Genomic DNA, 16,899 nt, shown 5'->3' on the forward strand with positions numbered 1-16,899 from the left:
ATTCTCCCATATTCCCAGTGTGCGAGACTGGTCATGTGACCACATATACGCGACTTTTATACTTGCAGTCATGTATCGATTAGACTCCTATGTGGTTCAGAAAAGAGCAGGAGTCTAGTGAGTGTGCGATTTCCCACTTGCATCGGAAAGACAGGGAAATTGTGACAGTGTGCGCATCTAGCGCTGCCACGATTCAGCAGTCTGCAGTCATAGAGTTACTGCTTACTTCTGGCCTATCTCTGGACAACCCATTTAAAACTCCTGAGTTAGATGCACATTTGCTACATTTAGTCAGATACATTTGTATTAAGAAATAAACATAACATTGAAAACTCACAATGGGGCTATAGTGTTAGACACAACATATCCTGCCAGGAATGCAGACAAGTTACTGGGGGACCTTTATATCTGCTGTATCAATTGTGTATTTCTGAGCTACCAGCTGAAGGAGCACAGCAAAGTCAGAATGTAAAGGTTTCCTCCCTTTCTAGTCCATGTTATTGTACATAGAGGGCGGTAATATTGTAATTGTAGCTACACTCTTGTACATAGGGGCAGTATTATAGTAGTTATATTCTTGTACATAGGTGCAGTATTATAGTAGTTATATTCTTGTATATAGGGGCAGTATTATAGTAGTTATATTCTTGTACATAGGAGCAGTATTATAGTAGTTATATTCTTGTACATAGGGGCAGTATTATAGTAGCTATATTCTTGTACATAGGGGCAGTATTATAGTAGTTATATTCTTGTACATAGGGGCGGTATTATAGTAGTTATATTCTTGTACATAGGGGCAGTATTATAGTAGCTATATTCTTGTACATAGGGGCAGTATTATAGTAGTTATATTCTTGTACATAGGGGCGGTATTATAGTAGTTATATTCTTGTACATAGGGGCGGTATTATAGTAGTTATATTCTTGTACATAGGGGCAGTATTATAGTAGTTATATTCTTGTACATAGGAGCAGTATTATAGTAGTTATATTCTTGTACATAGGGGGCAGTATTATTGTAGTTATATTCTTGGACATAGGAGCAGTATTATAGTAGTTATATTCTTGTACATGGGGGCAGTATTATAGTAGTTATATTCTTGTACATAGGAGCAGTATTATAGTAGTTATATTCTTGTACATAGGGGCAGTATTATAGTAGCTATATTCTTGTACATAGGGGCAGTATTATAGTAGTTATATTCTTGTACATAGGGGCGGTATTATAGTAGTTATATTCTTGTACATAGGGGCGGTATTATAGTAGTTATATTCTTGTACATAGGGGCAGTATTATAGTAGTTATATTCTTGTACATAGGAGCAGTATTATAGTAGTTATATTCTTGTACATAGGGGGCAGTATTATTGTAGTTATATTCTTGGACATAGGAGCAGTATTATAGTAGTTATATTCTTGTACATGGGGGCAGTATTATAGTAGTTATATTCTTGTACATAGCAGTATTATAGTAGTTATATTCTTGTACATAGGGGGCAGTATTATAGTTATATTCTTGTACATAGGAGCAGTATTATAGTAGTTATATTCTTGTACATAGGAGCAGTATTATAGTAGTTATATTCTTGTACATAGGAGCAGTATTATAGTAGTTATATTCTTGTACATAGGGGCAGTATTATAGTAGTTATATTCTTGTACATAGGGGCGGTATTATAGTAGTTATATTCTTGTACATAGGGGCAGTATTTAAAAAAATGCAGTTTTCCAAATCAGTCAGGGAAGTAAAATTAATGTGTGTGCATGAGATTTCTGAAATCTCAGACTTTGCTGGTACTGTATAACGCAGCTTAAAATTTGCATAAGAAAAGCAGCAACAAAAAATAAAAAAAGCTGCAAAATTGCAAAGTGTGAACATAGCCTTGTAGTAGATTTTTTCATGGACTCTTTTGTGATGCATCATATTTTTACTATCTGTCGGTTAATTGAGAAATGTTAGCGCCAGTAATTATTTATTTGAGTGTTTGGACACAAAAGTGTAAAAAGAAAGCATGAAAAAGCTTTCAAGTCCAAGGGTTTTGTGTCGGCAATGTCATTTCCCGGGAAGGACACTGGTCTCATATCTTATCAAATAAGGAACTGATTTTCCTTGCAGCTGTGTTTGAATTCCGAGGCCTTGATAACATTGTGTGCAGAAGATTCTTTACCTTTGGCTGGGACTGCAGAGCAAATGGCAACAATGTAGCAGCCGCCAACTCATGCATTACATTTGTTATTAATGAAAAATTAATGCTTTGTCGTCTCCCAGGGTGGAACTGTGGGCAGGGGCAGAGGTAAAGTATTTAACGTACAGGATATAGGTCCCAATCCTAACGGTTTTCTCTAGTTCATGGAGAAGTATGGGGTTCCAAGATCTGCATTATTCCATCATTTCCAGCTTTATCATGTGCTTTGTTCCTTGTCTTAAGATTTCAGCTCCAGTAGAGAGTTTCCTGTGGCAACATGTTATCATAGCTCTCTGTGTGAAGGAGGCTGGCTGCTTATTTCAGTAGCCATGCTAGCACCCTCCCTTATTGAAGAATCAGTAATAATGAAAAGGGGGCTGGCTTAGCAATTACAATCAGCGGACCCCCTTTACACACAGCTCTGATGACAATGTTGGCACAGGAAATGTTTTCTTGCGTCAAGTACAAGCCAATGACTGAGCATGTGGATTTTTTTTCTGACTAAGAGTGGTTGATTTCCTACTGGATGGTTGAATTGCAAGTGTTCTTTGTAGGAAGATTTATTTTTTCCCTTTCTTTTCACCTGCAAAAATTTAAATAGAGCCTGAAACATTGCTACCGTTCTGTGTTTACAGCTGCTGTGCAGATCTATACGTCACCATGGTGACAGACAATGAAATAACCATGTAGTCTGATCTTGCAGTCATACTTCTATCTCTCCACTACTTCTTCACCATTTGCTAACAGTTACAATTTTGTGAAACCGGATCACAAACGAGGCCGAAAAGTGGCCTTTTTGGGTAGAATTCCCAGGACGGGGCTTACTGGCTGCAGGATCAGAGTACGAGGTTTGTGCCGGTACCATGGAGATGCATTGTTCTGGACAGGAGCTGAGAACGGATTTCACACACAAAGTGTTTGCTAATTTTCGGAGCCATTCTGTAGGCATACGACCGGTTTATGAGGTTGTAGAGATGTCAGGCACACGATCCAATGTGACCGTATACGTATATGGAACCTGTCTGCGCATTTTTACATATGGAAGTAGCAGTTTGGCTGTTTAGATGAATGTCCTGCAATTACAATGACGCCTTTTTTTTTTTAGAGATCTGACATTCCAGTCATGAGAAATCTAGTGTAAAAGTCATATGTAAATCAGGCTGGAAGTGCACTGGGGGCGTGTCAATGCATTTAGACTTTTTCCTCAAAGAGGACCGACACGCCCCCAGTGCACTTGGAGACGGATTTTTCTCACTTGATTTCCCATGACTGGCACATGGTCTATTTTTTTTTTCTTTGAGGGGGGGGACAAGCAGTGGCATAACTTGACGCTTGTGGGCCCCAATGCAAAAGCTCCAATGGGTTCCCCAATTATTCCAAGTCTGAAATAATAATGTTCTTTTCATAGAGGCCAAAGGCACACGTTGGGCCCCTTAGGCTCCAGGTACTATTGCGGCCCCTGCACCCATTATAGTTATGCCCCGGAGACAAGCGTCCATACAGCCGTACCACTGGACTGACGAGCCCCTTTAATACGCAGGCAGTACCTGTGCGCTGCGGATAAGAGCACTGCATTGTTCTTGTGACACTGGAGCGCGTGATCCCATTAACAATAAACTGCAGGGAGGACGATACAAAGAATCATGTGCAATGGACCATGGCACCCGGCAAACTAAAGTCCGATTATAACTGTGGAATTAACGATAACGTTACCACACATACGATACAAGTTCTGGAAGTTCCGGCACTTATGGCTCTGTAAGCCGGCAGGAGCCAAAATAGGGAAGGATCAGGCAGTGTAGGCTGTATACATCTATATATATTTATATACGGTACATCCATATACATCTATGTACTTCTATATACATCTATAATCTATATACATCCATATACATTTATATACATCTATGTACTTCTGTATACAGCCAACACTAGTGGCACACAGTGAGGACCTCAGTGCCATGACAGAAGCGGCTCTGCTCCAGAGTTATTTTACTCATAAATGTGCACATTGTGCTCATCCTTTATTGCTGCTTGTCGTGAGGTTAATGTGAATGTAACTTATATGAACCGTTCTATCAGGAGAGAATGTCCCATCTTCTATCTACCTGCCGAGATCAATACCCTCTGCTGCCACTAATGTGTTATATCGACCGTAGTTTATTGTCCTCCACATTGTGCTCAATTATTAGTAATATCAAGGTCAGAAATCACGGGTGCAATATACCTGCCATTATATATAGGACTCTTGCCATTATATATAGGACTGGTGCCATAATGTAGATATATAAAGTACACCTACTGCTATATATAATATACCTGCCGTTATACACTCACCGGCCACTTTATTACCGTAGGTACACCTGTCCAACTTCTTGTTAACACTTAATTTCTAATCAGCCAATCACATGGCGGCAACTCAGTGCATTTAGGCATGTAGACATGGTCAAGACAATCTCCTGCAGTTCAAACCGAGCATCAGTATGGGGAAGAAAGGTGATTTGAGTGCCTTTGAACGTGGCATGGTTGTTGGTGCCAGAAGGGCTGGTCTGAGTATTTCAGAAACTGCTGATCTACTGGGATTTTCACGCACAACCATCTCTAGGGTTTACAGAGAATGGTCAGAAAAAGAAAAAAAATCCAGTGAGCGGCAGTTCTGTGGGCGGAAATGCCTTGTTGATGCCAGAGGTCAGAGGAGAATGGGCAGACTGGTTCGAGCTGATAGAAAGGCAACAGTGACTCAAATCGCCACCCGTTACAACCAAGGTAGGCCTAAGAGCATCTCTGAACGCACAGTGCGTCGAACTTTGAGGCAGATGGGCTACAGCAGCAGAAGACCACACCGGGTACCACTCCTTTCAGCTAAGAACAGGAAACTGAGGCTACAATTTGTACAAGCTCATCGAAATTGGACAGTAGAAGATTGGAAAAACGTTGCTTGGTCTGATGAGTCTCGATTTCTGCTGCGACATTCGGATGGTAGGGTCAGAATTTGGCGTAAACAACATGAAAGCATGGATCCATCCTGCCTTGTATGGAGCATCTTTGGGATGTGCAGCCGACAAATCTGCGGCAACTGTGTGATGCCATCATGTCAATATGGACCAAAATCTCTGAGGAATGCTTCCAGCACCTTGTTGAATCTATGCCACGAAGAATTGAGGCAGTTCTGAAGGCAAAAGGGGTCCAACCCGTTACTAGCATGGTGTACCTAATAAAGTGGCCGGTGAGTGTATATAGGACACCTGCTGCCATATATACCTGCCATTATATATAGGACACCTGCTGCCATATATAATATACCTGCCATTATATATAGGACTCCTGCCATAATGTAGATATATACAGTACACCTGCTGCCATATATAATATACCTGCCATTATATATAGGACTCCTGCTGCCATATATAATATACCTGCCATTATATATAGGACTCCTGCCATAATGTAGATATATACAGTACACCTGCTGTCATATATAATATACCTGCCATTATATCAAGGACTCCTGCTGCCATATATAATATACCTGCCATTATATATAGGACTCCTGCTGCCATACATAAAATATACCTGCCATTATATATAGGACTCCTGCCATAATGTAGATATATACAGTACACCTGCTGTCATATATAATATACCTGCCATTATGTATAGGACACCTGCTGTCATATATAATATACCTGCCGTTATATATAGGACTCCTGCCATAATGTAGATATATACAGTACACCTGCTGCCATATATAATATACCTGCCATTATGTATAGGCCACCTGCTGCCATATATACCTGCCAGTATATAATATATATAGAACACCTGCCACATGTATATAATATATCCCCCCAACTATATATAGTACACCTACCATGATGTATATACATATATTATACGTGCCATGGTATAGATGTATATAGTACACCTGTTGCCATATACAGCACCACTGTTATTTGTTTAAAACGTCAATAACAATTCTTCTAGTGTTTTTAAGGCCGTTTTTCTCCATTGAGATTAAAATGGCTTAGCACCACAAAAAATGCATCAACATCATGTAAAAAAATGGGATTTTCTGTCCATAGTTTGCATTATTCATGTAGAAAAGAAACACATTAAAAAAGCTAGAGGTGAACATACCCCCACAGTACAGAGCATGTATCAACCATGATACATTGAAGCTTATGATTGTTACAATGTATCAGGACTGCGATATGGGAAGGTGCAGAGGTCATGTGTGTCACATGGCGTCCTGGGACTTGTAGTGTGACTGGTGCGGCCACGCGCTGGGGACTGGTGGAAGCCGCTTGTGTTTCTAGTCTTGCTCAGCTCATTGGCACCTCCAGGTTTGTAAACATTACCGCATGGCATGAAACATTAATGAGGCATCCATATTTTATAAGTGTAGCTGTGTGCGGGCAGACAGCCTGATGCTGGCACTGACCACCCGTCCCAGGAGGGAGATAAAACAATCTATTAGAGACGATCTCTCCATCCTGACAGCATTGTGCGGAGAGTATATGGAGGGGCAGGCTCTAACTATGGTGGGCACAGCGGTATCTGGCTCAACCAGGACCCTCCTGTTTCTGGGGGCTCAGGGAACACATGAGATCAGGAGGTTTTTGCCCTATACATGAATCCTATAGAGTGGGACATAGTCACATGAATCGTTTAGGTCAGGGACCAAAGCATGATGAAGTGTCTGATAGATTTTCCTGGGGTCCAGAACACCAAGAAGCGTTTGGAATAACCTCCAATAGCTTCCTATGGAGCTCTGATCCACTCATGGTTCTTTCCAGGTGACAGTGACCCTCTCATCTGTGGACCCCTGTACAGATGCCCCTTCTATGGTTCTGTACAATCTATAGGGCCCGATAGATGGCCATAATGTGTATGATTATGCCTCCTAAAGGGGATGTTCCATCTAGACAACCCCTTCTAAGAATGGAGACGGCCCATGGTCACTGGATTGCTGAAATGTGGCTGCTATAAGGCTGGAGATACACATTATATAGCAGTTGGCAAACCTCTGGTTCCACTGATATCTCCCTAACACACATGCATGCTCAGGTTGGCCGGTTGTGCATGTGTTCTTAGTGAGAATAGGACAGAAAGCAGCTGCCAGACTCATTAGTGACAGGTAATCTCCCCAAGAACTTAAGGATTCAGAGGCTAAAATACAACTGTAGAGGTTGGGGGGAGACGAGGGAGGTCATCAAGCATACTATGGTCATCCTGTCCTGCCTGGTTTAGACTCCTAGACGTCTAATATGTAGATCCAGCAACTGGCTCTTTAAACCAGAGACTTCTGCAGGTGGTGTCCAGGTGTAGGCACAGCGGCAGGACAAGTCTCAGCACCGTGCACCTGGCAGAAGCCATGAGAAGTCACCGTGCCCATGGCTTACTGTAACATCTGATCCCATGTGTCTGTGGGCAGGAGCGGGCGCAGCTCTCCCATTGTCTTTGAAGCCGAGCATATGGATGACATCACTTGGTATGAGAACGTAGTGAATACCTGTGGTATACCGGGCAGGAGAAGACTGGGAATAGTTATACCAGGCCGTGTATGAGCCATTCTCCGGGCATCACAAGGGGCATCCGTAAAGCCCACAGATGAGACCCCCACTGATCCGCTAATAATGACGGTGAAGCTTCATTCCAACAGGAAATATGTAATAAACTATTTAGAGCATTGTGCATAATAATGGGGTCCTGGATGGGATCACCCTGTCTAATAAATCCCCTGAAGCTTTGATTGAGCATGTACATAGCGGTTGTCCAGCAGATTGTTGGGGTCTTCTGCTTGGACCAAGTGGAAGCTAGAAGTGCGGGATCAGTAACCAATACATTGGGCATCTATGTCACTGTGAACCCCACGATCCGGACATTAGCAGTGGCTTCATGCCTTGTCTATTACCAGAGGATCCGCTATGGTTTCCTCCACACCCACTTGTACGAGGCCATATGGGAAGGATTAATGCAAAGAGCAGAACACAAAATATGGCACAAATATTTTAGAGCCAAATTTCTAAAATATTTCTGAGCAGAGTACCCCTCACTTAAGTAAATGGTGTGCTGCACATCAAAGTAAAGCATAAAGGGTATATTCCCCCAGAGACTTGGCGGCAGCCCACTGTAGTAACGGACGATGCTTTGATACCCCAGTAATGACCAAGGAGACCATTCTGATGCTAGTTCGGTCCCTTTCTGAAGGACAGCACCATCCTCTGGACCTCGCGCAGAGTGTGATGTGGTCTCTTAAGCAGTTAATCACAACATCCATTATTAAAGAAGAACTTCACTTTGAGACTAGGACTTGGTTTGTGGGTGAAGGCCAAGTCCAGGGGTTGAAGGGAGACATGTGCACTACGGGCCGGGGTGCATGTAGACTGGCGCTGTCTGTGCGCTAGGACTGAACCACTCATGTTCCACTGGGTTTACGCAGTCAAACTGTGTCAGAAGACCGGGACCCACGAGCCCAATCCCTGATTCTCTCATACTGAATGTGGTTGAGCCTCCTAGACCTTCAACATGCAGGGAGCACAGGCTGAGATTTCGACGATGGGGAATGTGGACCTCACCGGCCATCAGGGAGCATAGGGTGAGATTTTGAGGATGGGGAATGTGGACCTTATGGGCCATCAGGGAGCACAGGCTGAGATCTCGAGGATGGGGAATGTGGACCTCATTGGGCCATCAGGGAGCACAGGCTGAGATTTCGAGGTTGGGGAATGTGGACCTCACGGGCCATCAGAGAGCATAGGGTGAGATTTCGAGGATGGGGAATGTGGACATCACGGGCCATCAGGGAGCATAGGGTGAGATTTTGAGAATGGGGAATGTGGACCTCACTGGCCATCTGGGAGCATAGGGTGAGATTTCTAGGATTCGGAATGTGGACCTCACTGGCCATCAGGGAGCAAAGGGTGAGATTTCGAGGATGGGGAATGTGGACCTCACTGGCCATCAGGGAGCACAGGCTGAGATTTCGAGGATGGGGAATGTGGACCTCATTGGGCCATCAGGGAGCACAGGCTGATATTTCGAGGATGGGGAATGTGGACCTCACGGGCCATCAGAGAGCATAGGGTGAGATTTCGAGGATGGGGAATGTGGATCTCACGAGTCATCAGGGAGAATAGGGTGATATTTCGAGGATGGGGAATGTGGACCTCACGGGCCATCAGGGAGCATAGGGTGAGATTTTGAGAATGGGGAATGTGTACCTCACGGGCCATCAGGGAGCATAGGGTGAGATTTCGAGGATGGGGAATGTGGACCTCACGGGCCATCAGAGAGCATATGGTGAGATTTCGAGGATGGGGAATGTGGATCTCACGAGTCATCAGGGAGAATAGGGTGATATTTCGAGGATGGGGAATGTGGACCTCACGGGCCATCAGGGAGCATAGGGTGAGATTTTGAGAATGGGGAATGTGTACCTCACGGGCCATCAGGGAGCATAGGGTGAGATTTTGAGGATTGGGAATGTGGACCTCATGGGCCATCAGGGAGTATAGGGTGAGATTTCGAGAATGGGGAATGTGGACCTCACGGGCCATCAGGGAGCATAGGGTGAGATTTCGAGGATGGGGAATGTGGACCTCACGGGCCATCAGGGAGCATAGGGTGAGATTTCGAGGATTGGGAATGTGAACCTCACGGGCCATCGAGCCCATATACAGAGTGGGAAACGGCAACATGTAGAAACTAATCTACATTATGGAACCAACGTGCATAGAATATTTTCTTGTGCTTTCATTGCTCTACAAGATCTAAAATAAAAATGAAGCCACTTCGCAAATAGTCTTGAATGAAATTCTCCTACTGGTTTCAGTACACAGCTACTATGTGTCTCCATGGTTACAGGCCTATGTGTCTCCATGGTTACAGACTATAAATAAACCCTGTGTAGTCTGATCCTGCAGACATGTGATACTCTTCTGCCTCTTCTTATTGGACTTTGCAGACAAGACTTGGTGCAAACTGATTTGCACGTCCTATTCCATCGGCCACGATAATGGTCTGTACCTGCCACACTGGAGAGGGGGTCCCGCCTCTTACTTGCTCGGCTCGTCTTTTGATTAGTCAGCCTGGTGCGACATCATCATTGCGATTTGACGCACTCGTGATGTCACGCTAGACCATCTAATCAAAAGAAGAGCTGCGGACCCCACCAGGTAAGAGGCGGGACCCCCTCTCCAGTCTGGCGGCTACAGACCATTGTCATGGTTGATGGAATAGGACATGTAAATCGATTTGCACCAACTCTACTAAGGGCAATAGATGAAGACTAGCAGATGACTGCGAGATCAGACTGCACAGGGTTCAATTGTAGTCTGTAACCATGGAGACACATAGGAGCTGCATACAAAGTGGCAGAACATTCTTTTGATCGTGACTATTTGCAAAGTTTCATTTTTTTTTTTTCATTTCATACACAGAGCAATAATCTACAATGAGCGGCTCTACAGCAAAACTACAACTCCCATCGACTCTCAAGGCATGCTGGGAGTTGTAGTTCTACATCAGCTTCCACTACATTAGCGTAAAATGTCATTCAATTGTGTAAATACCTTTTGAGTTTAGGTTTTTGGTGTGCCTTGAAGTTCATATCTTGTTTCTTTTTTTCTTCTTTTCCAGCGCTGCAAAGACCGTCTAAACTCGTTGGCCATCTCTGTCATGAACCAATGGCCGGGCATTAAGCTGCGAGTGACTGAGGGCTGGGATGAGGACGGCCATCATTCTGATGAATCCTTACATTATGAGGGGCGAGCGGTGGACATCACCACCTCGGATAGGGACCGGAATAAATATGGGATGCTGGCACGGCTGGCCGTGGAGGCTGGATTTGACTGGGTGTACTATGAATCCAAAGCGCATATCCACTGCTCTGTCAAGTCAGGTAAGAACACGGCTTCTATATGATGACACCTCATAGCATACGTGTCCAGCATCTAGTCTGACCTCTATATAACACAGCTGTGTTCAGAGTCTGTATATCACAACACAACACTTATAGGGGCCTTGGCGCTATAGAACCAAGCACCAAATTGCCCCCTCTCCTTTCAGTCATGTTGTCGTAGCGTTTACCAACATTAACCACTAGGGGGAGCTCAATGCAGCTCTTTTGGAGTATAACTACATATACAAATAGCTCCCCCTAGTGGTGGCCAGAATTTTAGTACCAGTATATATCTCACCGGATCTGAGTGCTAAGAACAGAACTGTTATCTTTGGTTCTCAGCACCATTGAGATTAACCTCTACTGCCACCTGTGGTTCTAGCTCATGTTAGCATTAACCCTTGCAAGACTCTGCCACTTCATTATCTTTCCAGACGTTTCTCTTCTAAGAAACTGTCTTATGAGAGAATTAATTGGGCAGTTGGATGGAGACCGATAGTGGCCATGACAAAGCATTTTATTTATTAATTTTACTTTAGGAAAACAACTTTAATTCCTTTATATAAACTTTGTGAGATAATAAAGTTTAGGACCCTTATCTATCAGGCAGAGCAGAACAAGACGAGCATTCTTTCTGCCTGGAGGACTTGCACTATGTAATGCTTCCTTTTTTCTGTGGTGGCGCTGCAAGAAAAGTAACACTTGCTGCCAGATCACGGCTGATCACCGCGGATTCTAGATTTTCCTATAGTTGATGTGCCCTTCAAGGAGCCGCTGTAAATGGACAAGCTCTCTGATGCAAACTGTCCTCGTAGAATAATAGTGTTGTGGAGATGTCTATCCTTTACTTTGGATAGAGGTTTTTATGGAAAATGGACATGAAGCAGAATGAATGGCATCCAGTATGTCTGACGAGACACTTTCATTGCTCAGCAAATCAAGTGAGGTCTCTTCTTGATCCCTTCCCGATACTGTACCAGCCATCAGATGAAGTTGTTTATCTGCTATTGATCCCGGTTGCAGAATGTCTTGCTATATCTCCCTTTCCTCTTAGAATAGGAGATCAATAAGCAATCAATACTGCACTCATCTTTGGAGGACTAGTAAATCAAAACATGCTCTAATTGGAAATGCGCTAAAAATAAAAGATGCCGGAGGGAGTTACATAAAAAAAAAGTTCTCTGCAGCCACATCGAAATGCAAGGAGAATAGCTGCGCAAAACTAAAAGAAGGCGCTTTTTTTGCCTGGAATATTGGGTACAAACAGGAAATGTTCAAACATGTATGGAATAATATATAGAAGGATTTGGAGCTATGATAGGGTTAAAAAAAAAAGTTTTTCTGTCTACCAGGGTCCTGCACTAGATGGGTGACAAACAGCAATAAAAGTGTGAATTATGCGAGTTGTAAAAGTTGTGCCCCAGTGGTCATAAATGGAACTGCAGAATTTATACTGTGCAATTTTGGAAACGCACGGTCAATGCAGGTGTGACTTTAAAGTCCCTTTTTGGAAATATGTATATGGCATAAAAAGAAAAAAAAAAAAAAAAAAACACTGTACAATACGTAGGAGAATTTGTAAAAATTACAAGTTCTTGCAAAAATTCTATCAGCGCCATTCAGCATGTGACAATCATACAGCGCATCCAAATCCTGCCCTAGATTAGGCCTCGAGCTGCAGGGCGCTATATGTGCTCAGCTGTAAAGGCTGTGCCCTGGTGGTCATGAGTGGTACTGCAATTTACACAATGCATTTCATATACATGTATATGATCATTTGCATCGACACGTGATGGCAACATAGAACGTTGTGACAATCCTCTATATCTTTAGGATTTGTGCCAAGTATTTCCGACACTACATGAAATACGGAAACCAAAAGAGCGTCACTGAAATTCCTAAGGGCAGCAGCTCTCTCGGCAGCATTCTCCGTGGCAGCCCTGTTATTACACGTTTTCTCATTACCTTGCCTCACTTACTCGGTTTTTTAAAGCCCATTTGCCTCGAGATTTCCTTTGTAAAATTAAAAAACAAACATTCCCGGCAAATATTTGCAGTTTGATCTGGCAGAGCTTGTACATAGCTCACTAGACCATTCGAGATGTTTGCACAATGCGCTTTACCCCCCGGGGCTTGACACCGGGCCGTCGTGCAGCCGGAGGTGAATATTGGCAACCTGCGCTACTGCTGTGTTTTTACGTAGAAAATCTAAAGAATTCTGCCAACGAGAAAAGTGGAGAAAATCGAAATATTTGGCAAAAATGTAACAATTTGTTGAAAGGAAATATGTTAGAACTCGGTCTGTAATACTGATGGTTTCTGCGAGAGCTGACAGTCCGCTGTATGAATGACAAGTGCTATGGGATGCAGGAAAGGTCCTCTTCTCTCTTCTTGGGTTGTCCATCTGTTTTTGGGGGGCTTTTTTTGGAATGGTGCTCGTCACAGGGGTTCATGGTAGAAGATGGTCCCCTTTGCCTTGGTAAGTATCATTTGTTTCACTGTCTTTATATACTTCTGGTTACGGTCAGCTGACTGTGTGGGGTTTATGGCACTCTTTGTGTTTTCTCGGCAGACCCCAGAAATCCACCGATTGCCCCTCAGGATCGTGGCAGGAAGTCGTTCATTGACAAAAGCAGAGCTGGAGAAGCCCAAGATCCGCACTCTGTGTGGAGGACACAGGGGGCTGCAGACGTGGAAGCTGAAGGGGGCAACAACCCGTGGGACAACCACCTAAGGTAATGCCAGTGGGTGGTCTGATAGAGTCATAGAATTCCCAGAGCCATGATACATAGGTTCACTGGTCACTTTATGCAACATGTAGAATATAGGTCAATTTAAAGGGACACCACACCTAGAAATGCCTGACAACAGAAGACAACTCTTGTCTATGTGTTTAGTTGTCAAGGACACTTCCTGGGTTAGTCTTACAGAAATATGGAAGTGAAGCAGATGAATTTCACACCTTGGTTTCCCCATATACAGAGTTGGGACTTGGCTTAATTAAAGGGGCTGGGATAACGGATAACTTTGTTTTATGTCAGGTTCACTGAGAGCAAGACCCCCCCCAGCTAGAGACAAATCCTCTGCTTTCTCCAAAATTATCACCCAAGAGGGGAGATGAAACAGAAAAGTATTGTGTTAGTATTGCTTCAAAAGAAAGACTGTTACAAAGTAGCGCCATTTAAATAAAAACATCACATTCTCCTCCGAGCACCAAGAATCTGTATGGGTCCATTCCCCTGTCAATCATGTAAAGCGGCATTGCTTCTTAGTGTCAGGAAAAACTAATAATGGAGACTTACTGACAATACATCTGGCTGTTATTTTATGTTCAGAAAAAATGCAACAATCCCAATGATCTCTGTTCTTCTTTCCCCATGACAACACTTCCTGCCTGTGCAATCAAACTGCACTCGAGACGCCATGTTTATTTATTTCTTTTACTCACTTATACAGCACCATTAATTCCACAGCGCTTAACAGACATCATCATCGCTGTCCCCATTGGGGCTCACAATCTAAATTCCCTATCAATATGTCTTTAGAGTGTTTGAGGGAAGCGGAGAACCCGGAGGAAACCCACGCAAGAACGTACAAGCTCCATGTAGATGTTGTCCTAGGTGGGATTTGAGCCCAGGGCCCCAGTGGTGCAAGGCTGTAGAGCTAGTCACTGAGCCACCATGCTGCCCTACATATAGTACAGTGCTAACCACTGAGGCACCGTGCTGCCCTATATATAGTACAGTCCTAACCACTGAGCCAACGTGCTGCCCTATATATAGTAGTCCTAACCACTGAGCCACCATGCTGCCCTACATATAGTACAGTGCTAACCACTGAGCCACAGTGCTGCCCTATATATAGTAGTCCTAACCACTGAGCTACCGTGCTGCCCTATAGCTAGTAGTACCATCCACTGAGCCACCATGCTGCCCCATATATAGTGCAGTGCTAACCACTGAGCCACAATGCAGTGCTAACCACTGAGCCACCGTGCTGCCCATGATGTTGATCCAAATCCCCATCAGTATGAACGTGCACATACACACATCAGTTCAGCTGCCAGAATTCAGGGGCGAATGTTGATATGGATGTGGAGGAGATTTACTATGGCAAATGCGCCGCAGTTATAATGCAGATTGGACCATGGGGTGCACCAGATTTGTTACATGTTGTAGCATATTAAATACCAAATAATATTGTTCTAAAGTGGCGATTTCCAACCTGCGAGTCTCCAGCAAACTACAACTCCCAGCTCATCCTGATAGCCTGCATAAAGCAGGGCATGGTGGGAGTTGTACTTTTACAACATTTGGAGAGCTGTAGTCTGCAAATCATTGTCCTAGAGACTGTGCCTTCATTATGCAATACACCCTCTGCACCAGGTCCATCTGTCCAGCTCCAAGTCATTGGAACGTTGTGATGTTACTGAGGCTCAGGGCTCCTTGGAATATTGGATGAGACTGATGCACACACGCTGCTTCACATAAGCCAACAAGAAAGTGCAATGTGTAAATTGTCCATTTACGTCTTAAGTGCTGACATAACCGGCTCTGCTACATCACTGTCTGTAACCGCTAACACTGGCTATATTAAGTGAAATTTGTTATAGCAAGAAAGCTGCAACAATTGCTAGTCATTAATGAGACCACGATTTCATAGCACTGGTGGTGACCATACAAATTCTAAGCCAAGAGTCAGCGACCTGCAGCACTACAGGTTTTGTGATACATAACTCACAGCATACACTGACAACCATGCTGGCAGAGCATGCTGGGAGTTATAGTTTCACAACAGCTGAAGTCCTGCACATTGCTGACCCTTGGTCTAAGCTTCTAGTACACACTGGAGACTATATAAGATCTAAGCTTCTTCCAACTAGAGTCCATACAAAGTCTAAGCTTCATAGCACTAGAGACCATACAAGGTCTAAGCTTCATAGCACTGGAGACTGTACAAGATCTAAGCTTCATAGCACTTGAGACCTTACAAGGTCTAAGCTTCATAGCACTCGAGACTACACAAGGTCTAAGCTTCATAGCACTAGAGACCATACAAGGTCTAAGCTTCATAGCACTGGAGACTGTACAAGATCTAAGCTTCATAGCACTTGAGACCTTACAAGGTCTAAGCTTCATAGCACTCGAGACTACACAAGGTCTAAGCTTCATAGCACTAGAGACCATACAAGGTCTAAGCTTCATAGCACTGGAGACTGTACAAGATCTAAGCTTCATAGCACTTGAGACCTTACAAGGTCTAAGCTTCATAGCACTCGAGACTACACAAGGTCTAAGCTTCATAGCACTAGAGACCGTACAAGGTCTAAGCTTCATAGCACTGGAGACTGTACAAGGTCTAAGCTTCATAGCACTCGAGACCGTACAAGGTCTAAGCTTCATAGCACTAGAGACCATACAAGGTCTAAGCTTCATAGCACTAGAGACCATACAAGGTCTAAGCTTCATAGCACTCGAGACCTTACAAGGTCTAAGCTTCATAGCACTCGAGACCATACAAGGTTTAAGCTTCATAGCACTAGAGACCGTACAAGGTCTAACCTTCATAGCACTCGAGACTACACAAGGTCTAAGCTTCATAGCACTCGAGACCATACAAGGTCTAAGCTTCATAGCACTGGAGGCCATACAAGGTGTAAGCTTCATAGCACTGGAGACCATACAAGGTCTAACCCTTTAACACTGAGAACTATACAAGGTCTAAGCTTCATAGCACTGGAGTCCATACAAGGTCTAAGCTTCAAAGAACTGGAGACTATACAAAGTCTATGCTTCATAGTACTGTAGA

The 16,899-nt window shown here is 43.7% G+C and overlaps 1 protein-coding gene and 1 long non-coding RNA gene across 3 annotated transcripts in view; one reads left to right on the forward strand and one right to left on the reverse strand.

Annotated features, from left to right (window-relative positions):
• Positions 1-16,899, reverse strand: part of LOC143784662 (uncharacterized) — a 260,577-nt gene that overhangs the window by 148,330 nt on the left and 95,348 nt on the right. The window lies entirely within an intron of this gene.
• The window catches only part of IHH (Indian hedgehog signaling molecule), a 75,452-nt gene that overhangs the window by 40,298 nt on the left and 18,255 nt on the right, over positions 1-16,899 (forward strand). Inside the window, exons 2-3 of one of the 2 annotated variants that reach the window (XM_077273174.1) lie at positions 10,830-11,091; positions 13,664-13,826. In XM_077273174.1, coding sequence (XP_077129289.1) covers positions 10,830-11,091; positions 13,664-13,826 — 425 coding nt within the window. The remainder of the gene's footprint in view (positions 1-10,829; positions 11,092-13,663; positions 13,827-16,899) is intronic. The other variant, XM_077273173.1, reaches the window with a different exon arrangement.

This window comes from Ranitomeya variabilis, chromosome 7 (assembly GCF_051348905.1).
Source record: "Ranitomeya variabilis isolate aRanVar5 chromosome 7, aRanVar5.hap1, whole genome shotgun sequence".
NCBI lineage: Eukaryota > Metazoa > Chordata > Amphibia > Anura > Dendrobatidae > Ranitomeya > Ranitomeya variabilis.